Here is a 15,892-nt window from a genome sequence, read left to right as displayed (position 1 = left end):
CCACACACCAGCTTGTCCAAAGAGACCAGGTGGAACTGTAAGCTTTCCTGGTGCCAGGAGCCCAGGCCTTGTTACTAAACTCCGAAGCCTCTGCCGAAATAGGAATGGAAGGTCGGGAAGACCCGATACTTTCCAAGCCGAAAGTGTGAGAGTGTTGTTGAGTATCAGGGAGTGCGGATACCCTAGAGGATCCCACAGAAGAGAAGGAAAAGACGGAAGGAGGACCGGGTGGTCGATTGCCAGTTCCAAGAGAGGAGGAAACCATACTAGAGATTGCCAAAAGGGAACTACTATTATCAACGTCACTTTTTGACGCCTGACCTGGGTGAGAGCTCTGGTAATCATCAGAAAAGGAGGTAAAGCGTAATTGACTGAAGGAGACCAATCCTGCAGAAAAGCATCTGAGGCTAATGCCGAAGGATCCGGTCGCCAGGTGAAAAACAGAGGTAACTGTGTGTTTAGGCGAGATCTATCTTGAAGGGCCCCCATTTGTGGAGGAGAGACCGGAATACTGAGGAGTGGAGTTTCCAGTCGCTGGAATCTCTGAGGAAACGAGAGTGCCAATCTGCCGTCTTGTTGAGAACACCGGGTAGATATTCTGCTGTGAGTGAAATGTTGTTGTGGAAGCAAAATTCCCATACACTTCTTGCTAGATCCGCTAAGGGATTTGATCTGGTGCCCCCTAGATGGTTTATGTAGCGGACAGCCGATACATTGTCCATGCGGAGGAGGACGGTACACTGAAACTTGTCTTTTGCTAGGCTTTTGATTGCAAAGGAGTCCGCAAGCATCTCTAAATAATGGACATGCAATTTGGACTCCTCTGAAGACCAGGAACCTCCAGTCCAGATTGGACCACAACCGGCGCCCCAACCCGTTAGGCTTGCTTCTGATTCTAACATGAGATCTGCAAAGATAGTTCCGCCGTTCCAGGCATCCAAATGGTCTATCCACCACTGAAGCTCCGAGCGAGACTCTTGGTCCAAGCTGATTATTTCTGAGTATGAAAGACCTTTTATGAGATGACGAATCTTTAACCTTTGAAGGGCCTGATAATGAAGAAGACCGGGAAAAATAGCCCGAATTGACAAAGAGAGGAGACCCACGATCCTGGCTAGGGATCTTAGTGAAATTTGAGATCTGTGAGGAATATTTACAATTTCTGACTTTATAGATTTTACTTTCTGTTGAGGAAGATGAAAATTAGCGGAAGAAGAATCTACCACGAACCCCAAGAAGTCTATTCTTTCAGAAGGAACTATAATAGATTTTTTTCCTGTTGATAAAGGAAACCCAGCTGAGATAGAAGAGAACACGTGATTTGGAGATGAGACTGAAGCGAAAGGCGATTCTGATGCATAATGAGAATGTCGTCCAGATAAATTAATAGCAAGATACCTAAGGACCTGAGGTGAGCTGTTACCAGTTTCATTAGCTTTGTGAAGGACCAAGGTGCTGACAAAAGGCCGAATGGAAGGGAAGAAAACTGGTAAGTTTGTCCCTGCCACTGGATTTGAAGGAATTTTCTGTGATCTACATGGATAGGAACAGAAAGATATGCGTCCTGGAGATCCAAGCGTACCATGTATTCAAAAGGAAGCTGAATGTCTCTTAAATGGACAATAGTTTCCATTTTGAAGTGTCTGTGGGTGACGAACCGGTTGAAATTTCTGAGATTGATGACTGGTCTCAGCTTTTTGTTTTTCTTGTTTCGACAGAAGGGATTGAATCTCTTGCGAGATGAGAGGGGACAACTCTGCTGAAAAATGCAGAGGTGGGGGAAAATATGTTTGATGAGGGTTTGAGTAAAATTCTATTAGATAACCTTGAATTGTATTTAGAACCCATGGATCCGCCGTTATAGAGTGCCATTTTGCTGCAAACAAATGAAGACGACCCCCCTACTGGAGGAAGGCCAGAAATGGGGCTTACCTTGTGAGTTGTTGTTCCTGAAACCACGGTGTCCTTGACCCCGGTAACTTCTGCCTCGCTGAGGGTAGAACTGGAATTTGAAAGATTGCGCTCCATATGTGGAGTTGAAGGAGCCTCTGGATCCTTGCGAACGAAAGGAACAACCTGTAAAGTGGCTCCTGCCTGTACCGGCCCTTGCAAAAACCCATTGGGTGAATATCTTTTTGATGGATTGTTGTGCCTTGTTGCTGGAGGCAAACGTAGAAACAAATTTTCCTAAGTCTTTAATGAACGAGTTTCCAAAGAGGAGTCCATCCGCTTTGATGCCTGGATCCATTATAGCTAAATTAGCTAATTTGGGGTCTAGTTTCGACAAAAGGCCTTTTCTCCTCTCATGAGAAATAGCAGGGTTCGCGTTTGCCCAATAGACTAAATGCTCTCTAAATCCATAAGGAAAAATCCATTGGATCAATATCCGCATTCTCCATTCTGGCAGACTCTGCCATATCCAAAATGCGGGCCAAAAGGACCCACCAAGTCTAAAAGTTTGTCCTGGCAATTAAACCAGGCCTTGTCAACTCCCTTACGGGGGTCTTTGCCAAAATTTGAAAAGAAGGTAATTAGAGGTTGGTCGATAGAAGGAGTAGAGGTAATGTTGGAACAAAGGGATGGTCTAGGGCATTCCGATTTCAACTTGGCCCTTGTCTGTTTGTTCAATGAAAGTCTTAATCTAGAAGCATTATAATCTCCCTCATGGGAAGAGGGAAACCATTCCGTGGAGTTGGGATGGTGAAGGAGAGAGGGATCGAACATAGGATTACCATCAGAATCTAAAATCAATTTGGCTGCGAAGGGATTAGAAGGGGGGTGATCTAATTTAGTTTTTTCTAGAAGGAGGTGAAGACTGGGATTGGGAACGCCAAAAGTCTGAAATGTCGTCCATATCATCCATGTCGTCATCAGTATCTGAAATGTGAGAAATCACAATCTTTTTTGGCGCTTTTGATGTATGCTTTGTTTTAGATTTACATTTCTCGTGAGAGACCTTGTTAAATAATAATCCGAGATGTATTTGCCTCAGACTTTATTTCTGCGTATTCCATTAATATTGCCATGTGCTCGACAAAGCTGACTCTTCATTTAAACTGTGTAAGTTGACTTCCCTGTGAACTCAGTTTTTGTCTAAAACCATTTCCTTCTCTGGGCCTCTTCACTTATCTAACCAAGCTGACTTTCAGGATACCGAGCCACAGCTGTATCCTTCTTATCATTGTGCACGAACAGAACTGTACCTCTTCCCACCGCATTCCAGGGGCCTCCTGCAAGGGATATCCTCGTAAATTATCAAACCAACTGTGATAAGACTGACATTTGACAAATGAACTGTCACTTTGCCGTGTATTAGCAGGATACTCCCGAGACAGTGGGAGTACAAGCAGGAAAGACTAATCAAATGTATGTACGTCAGCAGGATGCTCTCGGGTTAAAAGGAGAACTGTTTGAAGCTTTTGTGTTCGCCAGATATAGAGGGGTGGCTTCCTGGCTGAAGGGGGGCAGCTTAACTATATAAGATTGTACGCTGCAGAATGAAGCAGCCAGCCTCCGTAGGAAAGTCATTCAGACTGTCCTGGGACACTGTGCTCAGCTCGAGCTATTATCTGTTTTGCTAATAAAACTTTTCTCTTCCTCATCAGTCGTGACTCCGCCTGTTGTGTTCTTTGCTGGTAAGAGACCCTGAAGGCCTAGGGTGTCCCCTCCACCGCTGGGAGAGGTGAGCCTGCCTTTCCCGGTTCTTCAACCTTCAAATTCCCCTCCTTAGGAGGAGGCCTGGGAGAAGACTCGTCCTCAACCTGGGGTGAAGGAGCTTCACCAGTCAAAGAGGCGCCGTCAGGGGTGACCTTAGGCAAAGCCTTAAGTTTACGTTTTATGCTATCCCCTGCAGAATGTGCCATTAAGGATTTAAAAACCATACTCTGAACAGAGGATTCAAGGTTTTTTGTCATTTTGTTCATCGTTGCTGAAATAGCTTTAGCAACTGTGTCATTAATAAAAGCCCCAAAGTCCCCACCATTGAGCATACGTTCAGGGGAGTTCTCTCTCTCCATTGCAGTCAACAAAGTAGTGGCAGTACAGGATAAAATGTCTCAAAGTGGAAGGGGTTAACTCCTGACACAGGAAGAAAGTTGAAGGAAAAATGTACACGCCCAACGGGGGCGTGACTGGAGACGAAGGCAGGAAATATGAGTAGATTTGAGTTGCTTTGGCAAGACAGGTTTAGAGCACTGCCAGAAACGCCGAGGCAGACGGAAATGAAAAGAACGGTCAAAACGGGGCGACGACAGATGACTGAGGAGAACGTCCGTTTTGACTGTTGAAAGGCAAAAGGAAGCGGGCAAGCGCTCGAGAGAGGCGTGAGGAGTACAATGCGTTCTAAACAGTAAGGCAAAGAAAACGGGCGCCGGATAAAATATATACAGTAAATATTCATACAATATGACAAATAATGAAAGAAGGAATAAATAAGCACTTATCTTGACTGCGAGCAGCAAGAAAGAGGGCTGGTCGCAGTCAAGTATGGTGATTATATTATTCCCTACACTCTAATTGGTCTATGTTCCGATCCATTTTTGTTTCCCATTGGCTTTCTGTTCCCCTAAGCATCATGGGGATTGTAGTTTATTGACTGCTGCTACTTAATTAAAGCAAGTTAGAGAAGCATAATATGAAGCCTCCGGTCTTGACATAAAATTTATATAGCACTCCAAGCTTGAAAGGCTACTATTTTGCTATATATTTTGCCTTTTTACTGTATTCAGCTACTTGTGTAAAAAATATTTATATATATATATATATATATATATATATATATACACACACACACATATACACTCATTACAGTGCAAAGGTCAAATTACACATTATTTCCACAACACAGTGTAACTTACTTGAGAAAACACTACTTAAAGCGTCATGTACCCCATTCTAAAATCACTTTACCGCAGAAAACCACTGGAGGTCACACGCACAAGGCCTAGTTATTTTGGTTACCCAAATGCACGGATTTAACCCCGTGTGGACTGGTTATTGTTCAAAACATTGGTTTATAACTAGTGCTCATTAGAACATAGCATGGCAGAAACTACATATGCTAATCTGTTACGTGTAATACGGTATTTATTAGAATTATTAGGGGAGAAGAGGAGAAGCATAGTTTACTGAGGCTTTTCCTTTGGCTAATCATTGTATCTCCCCACACTCAAAGCATTTCCACAAGAATGAAACAACACTACTGCAGAGAGACACGAGAGAGAGAGAGAGAGAGAGAGAGAGAGAGAGAGAGAGACACGAGAGAGAGAGAGAGAGAGAGAGAGAGAGAGAGAGAGAGAGAGAGAGAGAGAGAGAGAGAGAGAGAGAGAGAGACAAAAGATATATATGCAGGACGAGTCATTTACATATTCTCTTTAAGAGTTTGACAGCAATTTTAACAGGTACATTTGATAACATTTACACTATGCACATTTGTAATCTGAGGCACAAGAAAATACAGTGATTAATTTAAGATTACCTGGTTTTTGGTCAAAGGCTGATTGATGAGATTAGAAATAATTCCTTGCGATTTTAAAAGGCAGTAATTGAGCCCCTCGGCTGCTTGTTCTCAAATGCTCCAGTAATTAAAATACATGGGTACAAAACCATATCTGTTCCCCAGTTATGTTTAAACTCATTGCCACCCTACTGTAAAGGTACAATCTGTGCATGCTGCAGACGTATGGCCATAAAACACATACACATCTAATTAATCACAGATTTGGAAGTTCTCATTATAAATAGATAATGGCAAAGCCATCTTTGCCCTGAACACAGGGCTGAAACGCCAAACCTTCCAACAAATGTTGCTAGATTTGATTCCAGATTTTATGACACAAGTCCCAGATCAGACCCTGTACTCAAACACCACCCAATTACCTAGCAAGACAGGCACGGACACGATGCAGCTGAAAACCTATTGAGTCCCAACAGGACGGGGTAAAAGACACAGACTTAGTCTGTAAATGCACGACCCGGCGCTGTGGTTAACTCCATCGGGGGGGGTGGGGTGTCCAGCTGTTGGAGAGGTAATCTGATTTGACTCCACCGTCATCCCAATAAAGGGGAAAATAGTGAGCCACGATTCATCACGGTTAAACCATCATGCCAGGTCTCAAACAACATTATCAGTGTAAGTAAATAGGGAGGAGCATAATTTTAAAGGAGGCAGGTTAAGATCGACTGTTGATTGACGCGACCCAACTCAAATCTCTTTCTCACTTGCTCCACTACCAATAGAAGGTAAGCAATCTTAGACCCTCTCAGTCGCAAACAGGATTCTTCTCTATATACACCTGGTATAGGGAAAAGGTAGATTGGTCAACATTCGGATTGGATACAAGGGATGAACACTGCCTTTATTTCTCCCAGGAAAAGAAAACATCTCGAGAGGAAGACTTAACAAGCATTTGCAATGCAATAGGTCTCACATTTGCTTGAGTTAGAGCTATTGGTGTTATAAATGCATAACTGGACTTTTCTTGCCATATAAATTGGTCAATTCTGCTGCATAATACGGTCCTCTGTGCCACATAATTCCAGTGGCCCTACATATAACTAATGACCTTCCATTTACCTTCTTCCTCTATCTGCAAAAAAATAAAAATATTGCTATTAGTTATTATATATCACTATTCTGGGGTCCCCCCAACCTAGTGTGGGGACCTGGAGATGACCTGGACAGAAAGAGAACGTTGTGCTGGACATTTTGATGGTGGTGTCACTGTCCTAGGACCACCATACGGTGAGTTGTGGGCAAAAATGTTTTGTAAAAGTAATGCTCTTCAAAGCATTATGGGGCGAGTTTTCAAGTGCAACAAATAGTGCAGTATCTTGACTGGTCATAGCACTTCCCGCTCCGCAGCGGAACGGGAAGAAACCCAATGATGAAGCATGACACTAAGAGTGGATGAGGGCTTTTCTAACAGGAAAATCCTTTTTCCTATCTATCCTGTGGTAGTTCTTTTAGTTGGGCCTCTTTTGTAACGTAACCTTAGAGTCAGCCCCTAGAGAGCATAACCAAATGAAAAGAGAATGACAGAATGTAATGCCATATAACCATATATTTAGCACCAGAGAGCATAGTGCCTTCCACATTTTCAGGCCTAGAAGGCATAGTGCAATAATATTACAAACAAAGCCCTTAAAAACACAAAGTACTCCCAGCCATGAAACAAAAGTTCCAGCCATGAGAGCTTAAAAAGACACTGAATGGTGGGAGAGGTTACCATTTTGGGGTCCCCCACAACCTAGTGTGGGGACCAAGAGATGACCTACACAGAAACAGCGCGTCATGCTGAATGGCTTGGTGGTGGACCAATTGTCCTAGGACAACCACAGGCTGAGTTATGGGCCAAAATGTTTTATAAAAGAAATACTTTGCAAAGAATTATGGGGCGAGTTTCACGAGTGCAGTGAATCTTGTGGTATCGGCTCTCCCACTGTGCCGCTAGAGCCACGTTGAGGATTTCTGTATTTTTTCTGTTTAAAATGCTCCAGTTTGTATATTTTTCAACTGCTAAACTTGTACGTAAATGTAAAGCACTCCTTTGATTGAGTTGGCGCTATATGAAACATCAAAAAAATAAAATAAAAAAAAAGAACCCCCAGCTTCCAGCCTTTGGGCGCAGACACCACAAAGAAACAGCGGCATGCCCAAAAACAAAAAGAGGAGGAAACAACATATGTAGTGCGAAGGTGAGAAGCAAAAGAAAAAAGTAGTGCGCCACACTAAGGAATATGGCCCAATCGTTCAATAATCCACGTAACAGGGTGTCTCAAAGGCAATAACAAAGCAGCCTCAAGGGGGTACAAACGTAAAGTACTTACCTACGAAATCAAGGGAATTTTGAAAGGCAGGTCAAGGAACGAATTAAAGTTATGGGCATGGTGAAAGCCCACAGAAGTAGATTACAACATGTCGCAGACAGTGCATGTGCGCTGCCTAGGCTCGACCTAAAAAAAGGAGATAAATGTTCTAGTCTGCCTAACCAGTGAACGTTACACACTCCATTAAAGGACAAGTCCACTGAGAACTGAATAAGAGTCAGCAGATATGAAGTATATTCCCAACTGGATAAAGAGCGAGAAAGCAAGCCCCAACAACAGAGTTCTCCATGGGCAAAGCTTCTGCACCCTCTTGAACATATATGTTATCAACGGACTGTGAATAAAGAAATGTGTCCACTACCAAATTTTGTATTCAGCGAGTCAACTTCTAATAAAAGATAATCGTTCTTTCAGGCAATGTTTGTGACAGCTTGACTTTAGTCTCTCCTGCACAACAAAAAAGCCAAGCGGCACCACAGGGACCATTTTATAAAAGTGCACTGATACATGTACGCCTCTAGCGATACAGAGGAAAACAAACGGTATGCTTAATATGCGTAAAGACTGGTTAACACTTTCTACTTTTCCGTGATCGCAACCCAAAGTATTAGAGCCCTATACTGATGAAAGCTTACACCTGCTTTGTAAAAGTTTAAGCACCATACAAATGTACTATTCTGGGACTTTACAAATGCATGCAATGTACTCCACACATATATACTAGAAATGTTAACACAGTGAAGTATTTGAATGCGCACATTTTGTAAAGTACAGATTAAAACAAAAAAAAAAATTTTCAGTACATATTGATAGCATAGCCTGGCTTAACTAGAGAGGATATCTATCATACCAGGTTTGGAGCCCAAGGACGTGGAATTCCTATCACCCGATGCCCAGGACATATTGTTTGGGGTCAAGGGCAACAAGTTTTCATGTTTATTTTGTCCTTGGGACAAGTAAACCCAACCCCCCCTGCAGCACAAACCCTTTGGCTGCCAGTGTACAGTGAAGAGAACGGTCTTCAGTTGAGGTAGTGTGTGTGACCATATGTTAATGCTGTTCGAACTTGTATTTATGGTTCATTAATGAAAGCCTTCATTATTAGGGTGAACGCTGTAAAACGTTTTAAGTTCACACTGCACTACTGACAGTGGTTCCAGTGAAAAAACAAAAACGTGTACACAGGTTTAAAAGGTTTTAAACAATATGAGGCTAAGTATTATGCTCCCAGAATGTTCTCTGATTAAATGCAAATGTTTGCAGAAGCTTGCAGGTAAGAGTGATGATTATTTGCTTCCAAAATAGAATGTTCGGAAAAAAATGCAAGTAGGAAAAAAACGTTTTGCTACTAAGAAATTTTAGGTGCTATTTCTTTGAAGCGCCATTTAATAAAATGTGTTGATGCAGGCTCCTATTTCCTAAAAATACTCCTAATAAAAATCAGTCTAACCATTTTCAACAAGATTATGGAATGCACGAAAATAAACAAGCACTGGCAAAGCCAACCGATCCAACATTTTTTTGTGAGCATTTTGGTTTCATTAATGCGTGTCTTATTTTGACATGGCTTTTGTAAAACATTATGGTTGGGGAGCTGCCAGGCCTCCACCATTGTAACAAACACTGACAAAAAGTTTAAAAAAAAAAAAAAAAGATTTACAAAAACAAACAAACACGTTTTTGGTCTCAAAAAGCACTCATTGCTACCAGTGGTGTAACAAAGGCCCTACAGCTCCCCTCAGGGGGCCCACATAGCACAACACCTGCCCTGAGTGAGTCTGGAGGCAGGCCCTTCCATGTTCTTTGCAGGGAGCACCCTTCCAGTTTTGTTACACCACTGATTGCCGGAGTAGTTCCTGAGACTGAACAAAACTACTTTGTGTGTCTATATGCTCCTTGTGAAAGAGCAGAATGTGATCACGCACAGTAAAGCCAGCAGATGATAGATCGAGAAATAGAAGTTTTTAAAAAAACAAAATGTCTTTGTTAACACCAGACCTTATTAGGGACCCAATTCTTAAAGAAAGTAACAAAAGTGCACCCATTGTGGCTTTCATGATTTCACAAGAACTTACAGGAGTAGACCAGGAATTTGTACTCCTAGAAAATATTTGTGAACTGTATTTTAACACTAGCAAATAAGCATGTGTAGATTTGCTCATGTGAAAATCTATTGAGCGTTTTCAAGTTAATTTTCCCTCCAACCACTTTTTTCCCCAACCCTGAAAGAACTTCTACTTCTGCCATGGTCAGGAGTAAATTTCCAACCTTTCTCATTATGGGAAAAGATTAGAGAAGAGCTGGTGAAAATCCTTAAAACATGCAAGTTATTATATTTGCAGACTCAAAGGCATTCCAGCCCTGGAACTATTACTTATTGCCTCCTGCGGCCCCAGGATTTGGATCTGCAGAAAGATGGCAAAATAAGACAATTGCTATGGTAGTGATTGCAATTGCAAGTATTCAAGCCCTACTGTAGTTGTAGCCCTGGCATAATCAGAGCGGCAATTATCAGAGCTCTTACATAATGAGATTGCTGCCATAATTTGTGGCCACACTAAATGGGACCAAAGGAACAAGTAGATTTTCCTACTGGACAAGTAGATTTCAGAAGCAACCTGTCCATAGACAAGTAGATATTTTATTAAAGTCCACACCCCTGGAGCCACACACTGGCGACTTAAAATGCATGTTGGACACCATCAATGGAGGCTGTGTGATGGTACCAAAGACAGACTATTATCGGTGCGACTCAAGAGGTCGCTTCATAACACCCGTAACCTGCATAAATGAATACCTGTGGGTGCAAAAATGCACATGCGTACAGCAAACTTCCTGATAAGTTAGAGTCGCGTGTCAAGCAGGTACTGAGTTCAGGGTTTAGCCAGTTCCTAAACGCTCTCAAATACAGTACATATGGAATAGAGGGCACAGATATTACAAGCACTGGTAAATGCAATAGGTTTCGCCTATAGGATTAATAATATTTTGTTTTAGCTTGGTGAATAGTTGTGCAATATAAGTATGTTCAAGTGTTATGACTTGTTTTTTACTAAAGGCAATAGAACGCATTTGTTTACATGTACATTCAATTCCATTGACATTTAGGTCTTCGGCTCCAGGTGGCCCAGCCAAGGTAATACTTGAATAAAAACCAGCATTAATGATTATTAACAATTTTCAAGGCCTCATTAAGAATTTTCTGATACGCCTACGATAATACTGCTGATATTGCAATTATGTCTGAACATGCAGGGCTGTGAATCCGCAAAAACAACAATCACTACTGCACAGGTATAAAACACTAAAATAAGTCTAAAAAGCCACAAAAAGTAACAGGCAAAACCTAACAAGCACAGCGCAAGTGCTGCGCAGGCGAAACCTAAAAAACAAAATTTAATCTGATGTACTAAGGTGAAACGCTTCTACGTAGTAAATATATGTTTTGAAAACACATTACTGTATTCAATCATATTTGTTGCATGATTAACGTGATATTTTAAGGGTTTGGATTGTGCTCTTAGTGTCGACTCTGGGTAGGCTCTTCGAGTAAAGCATCCTAGAAAGTTGTTCATTCTATCAGACAGGAGAAAAGCGAGATACAAATAAAAGAAACGTGAAGGCAGTTCAGGTTACTTAAACATAACAGGAAACAAAACAAAAAAATCCTGCAAATACTACCAATATGCACTTCTAGTCTGCTTGCCACAAAAGTAGATAAAGGTTTGTTCCTCTAAAGCTTGTTGGTCAGGTATAGAAAAAGACACCACTGTCCCTGGCTGCTGCCGGCGGAAGATCACTCTACGCACCACTGGAACACAGATGTGGATGCCTGCTTTGGCCCGGGGAGTACCAGAAAGTGCACAAAGAACACAAGAGCCCACAAGGAGGTCTCTGCTTGTGCCCCAGGGGAACGGTGGAGTGCGCGTTCGATCAGAGCGTGAAACTGAGCCAGGTACACCTGGTCTGAGCAGCGGCTAAGCGCTTCGGTAATCAGCCAGCACTGTAGAGGCAAAACATTTGTTTGGAAGTAGTTAACAAGCACTACTTGCAGGTCTTAGAAACAGCACAAGCGCTGCCTAGGCTCGACCTAAAAAAGTCCAACAAAGCGCATGAAAACAGTACTTTGACGCTGGGAACCTGATAAGAGAAGCACACTAAGAAAAAGCATTGGTAAATGCAAGAAAATAGTGTGACAGCCAATAGAAACAGAGGAAAAGTAAGTGGAAAGCACAGGACCCAATGAAAGCAAGAGGAGGCGGGGCGTGAGCCCCTTTTTGAGATGTATTTAATACAATAGACTTCACAAGCACAGCGAAAGTGCTGTGCAGGCGAAGCCTAAAAATGACATGCTGAGACTAACATCTGGTAATGTTTCGGAACAAGGTTTAGAACCGGAGCTTTCCGTTTCCAAATTGCTTCTTGCTGGCTTAGGAAATTGGCTACACTCCAGTCAAACACCTACTGTTAACTTTTCCTAGAAGCTGTCCTTGTTTTACAAAACCAGCACAAACGCTGTGAAAACTGGGTTTCTCTTTATCCAGCAGGCAAGTTCCAAAGTCATTACATAGCATAAAATGTATATGCAGTCCTACATAAGAGTAGTCAGGGCCCCAAACGATGTCATCATACCTTTACACATGATAGTCAAATGATTAAGATTCAGGAAGCTTTTGTATGTTGTAATACTAGATACAATTATAGATGTCAACAGAATTATTAACTAGGTAAGGGGTCAACATTATGTCTAACAGTTAGAACTACACATTTCAGAATTATACAACATAAGTTTGCAGTTTTATATAAGACGATAAATTCGGTGGGGGTCCATAATGTGAGTTCCTTGACTGCCCCCCTGAATAAAGTGAAGAAATCTTACTGACATAACAGGTTTCTGCAAACACCTGCCCCAGCGTTCGTGCTAAAATCGTTGTTATGTATAGGCTTTTCCAGTCACAAAGCGCTGGACCAAAAAAAAAAACAAAAAAAACACACACACAGCAATCACCGCGGATCAATCGAAACCATTGAAATTCCCACTGCTTAGTTCAAAAGCTTCACATTTCCTGGCGGCTCCAAGTGACCTACTCAGAACTGCGAGCAGAATGTACGTCATTCATTCATCCATTCGTGCGTTCCGTAAGTATAAAATGCGTGCTTATAACGATCAGGTGACGCCTTGTCACTAATTTTCCAGTTTTGACGATCACTTAACAAATAACTGAATTCTGGGAGCTGTAAGGTTAGTGCTATTCAATTGATAAAATTAGTTGAACGCGTCTGATAATTTGAAAAGCGAAAGCTCAAAAGGTGAACCCTGATGATATGGGCCCGATGGTTGTCCTCTGCATGCAGACACATCAAACACTTGAAAACTGCTGCTAAGTGGTGCCAAGTCATACGTGACACCTTCAACAAGATCTGCTTTTAAGAGTCACGAATTCACATGCTGAGGTTTCAGTCCATGCATGCACAGTGGTAAACGTAAAACCGCAACTGCCAATGTTACATGTCATCTTGGTTTGAAAGCAAGGAGGTGCCACACATGACATCTACGCTGTAACTGGAAGCATGGACAGACTTCTAGAAGCTGTTTGGGGGTTTAACTGATGACATGAACTTGAGACACAGCAGACCCACTGGGGTCTCCCACAAATGCGGATCACAGTAATATAAATATTATCTTGTTTTCAAAGTCTGCCAGAAACATTTTGACCTATTCATTCTTCAAAAGATTTAACATAAAATGATCTCACTTTAGCAGAGAATGTCACCAACATTGTAGGTACAGTCCCTTAAAGATGATAGCAGCATTAAAAAAATGATAACATTTCCCCCACCACACATCTGAATCCAAAAGCTGTTCTCCCTTCAGCTTTGCACCAAATGTGAAGTAAACGACAATTTCCAGATTCCCTTTGGCTGGCACCTTTCGCTTGATGGCATTTCTGGAACGTGCTCTGGGAGGCAGGATGAGGCTGCAGCTCCTGGTATCGCTTTACATGGGCTGTACCAGTCCTGCCCCGCAGGCCAGCTCTTTGCACAAACTTCTGCTGAACAATAGCCTTTGTATATCCCTCGCACAGGCATTTACATGAAAGGTTCCCATTCATGCGCACAAAGAATCCCTTGGAGGGAAAAAAAAAGGTCGAAGCAGCCCCACGGGCCTGAAATATTTATGACCCCTGATTGCCAACATTATATGAAATCAGGGGACGTCGTTTCATGTGGCTGGGAGAAGTGCGGGAGCCCAGGAGAGGCAGTGATATAATAAGCTGGGGGCTGCTACAGCTTGGGTTATTAAATATACAAGCCGGCCCCTTTTCGGCGTCCTGTAACATTCGCAGCAGCACTGCCCAGCGTGGGATCAGAGCACCCCACCCCAAAGCCTTTCACGGCATCCGACCGAAGCCAGCCTCATTATGTCACTCAACAAAGCGCCATTTCCACATTCTCCTCAGAGGCTCCGCTCCCAACAATGGAAGGAAAGGAGGAAAAAAACGTTACAAACCTTGCATCCCGCCTCGGCTCTTTCAACCAGAATATGCCAGCCAGTGCTTGAGAAAATAAAAAGCAAAGAGAAGACGAGCCAATCGGAGTGTACAAGCATGACACTCCGGCCAATCACAGGCACCCGCTGCTGGACGCCAGCCAACCGCAGCGCAGCTCCTTACTCAGTCCGACAGCCAGAGGGTTAAACATCTCACACTGGCAACTAATATTAAATAAACTGACCAAGACTTGGGAAATACTGTTCCTAGTTACGTCACGGAAGAGGTCAACATCATTTTTCAAGGGGAGTCAAGGGGTCCCAGATTTTTCTCCTAATCCTCTGAAATGAAAGGGGAGTGTTGGGAGGTCTTGGTGCAGTTCTAAAACCTCTTCAGTGGGAGCACCTCTGCCTGTCACAGCGGTCCCTGATTTGCATATAATGTCAAAGGGACAAATGCCACAGGGTGGCCAAGGAGGGTCAGCCTTTTCACAAACTTGACACAAAAAAAAAAGCAATTCGCGCCCTATGGAAGAAATGCTGAATAGCCCGTGGGTCTTTAGCATCGTTCGCGTTTCATTCTGCGAACGTGTGTAAAGTCGGTGTTCAGCGAGTACTCTCTGAGTGAGCCGGACAACAACAATGGTAGGAATTCTTTCCACTAACGCAGCTGGTTTAGGCTGCACAGCTGCAGGGAACTGCTATGCAAATATGAACACGCGTTACAATTAACGATAATCTTTTCATTAGAGGAAACATTTTTTTTTTTGCACCTTATTTTCAGAAAAAAAAAACATTTCACAAAAAAAAAAAAAGTTTACCCTTCTTCATCCTGGAGTGTTGCTGCGCTTGGAAACGAGACATTGAGCGCAGGAGCTTTCTCCAACGGTTAGTCATTGAACCCCTGCTCCCAACGGTGCACCGCACATAGCACCCAAAGGCGAGCTTCAAAAAGCAAACAAGGGGCTCGGCAATCAGAAAGGCGTCGTGGTTCGTCCACTGGCAGCCTCGCGCCCCTTTCTCACACTCTTCATTTTGGGGGCGAGGGGCGTGTGCTGTTACAATAACAGCAGACCAACGATTTATGAAATAATCCAGCCCCACAGATGGCCTGGGCCTTTCATCCACGCCAAGAAATGGGTGGTGCCAAAACAGGATGTGGTCCAGAGGCATCACGCTGTAGCATGTCAGGTGAGCAATTTATGGAGTCCTGGTTTTTGTCTTCATTATGCTACTTGCAGGTCTGCATCTCCTGTTCCAGAACCATAAGTAGAAAAACAAAGGAAATATGTAGGATAGGCTTAGCTACATCTGACATGAGCACAGGAGAAGATCTCCAAGCAGTCGGGAAAAAATCTTGAAAATATAATTGTTTTTGTTCTCGTTATAGATAAATTAATACTTATTTGGAAGCCCCCTCCTACTGTTTGAGGATCATACTGTATAGTGCTAACTGGCAGGTGGCCCTATGTCTTAGATGACGCCTCCAGCCGTTCTGTCTTTTTACTCAACCGCATACGCACGCTGCAGTTTTCAGCTCATTTAATGCAATGGGAAAAGCAAAACCACAAATTC

At 42.8% G+C, this 15,892-nt stretch overlaps 1 protein-coding gene across 6 annotated transcripts in view; it reads right to left on the bottom strand.

Annotated features, from left to right (window-relative positions):
- Window positions 1-15,892, bottom strand: part of CTBP1 (C-terminal binding protein 1) — a 1,451,962-nt gene that overhangs the window by 772,946 nt on the left and 663,124 nt on the right. The window contains exon 1 of one of the 6 annotated variants that reach the window (XM_069204101.1): window positions 15,139-15,458. The exons of 2 other annotated variants lie outside the window; for them this stretch is intronic. In XM_069204101.1, coding sequence (XP_069060202.1) covers window positions 15,139-15,214 — 76 coding nt within the window. In that variant the 5' untranslated portion in view covers window positions 15,215-15,458. Of the gene's footprint in view, window positions 1-13,756; window positions 13,956-14,338; window positions 14,398-15,138; window positions 15,459-15,892 lie in introns of those variants that run through there. 3 more of the 6 variants (XM_069204109.1, XM_069204076.1, XM_069204067.1) reach the window with 3 other exon arrangements.

This window comes from Pleurodeles waltl, chromosome 1_2, assembly GCF_031143425.1.
Source record: "Pleurodeles waltl isolate 20211129_DDA chromosome 1_2, aPleWal1.hap1.20221129, whole genome shotgun sequence".
Lineage (NCBI taxonomy): Eukaryota > Metazoa > Chordata > Amphibia > Caudata > Salamandridae > Pleurodeles > Pleurodeles waltl.
This window is presented reverse-complemented; position numbering and strand designations above follow the sequence as displayed.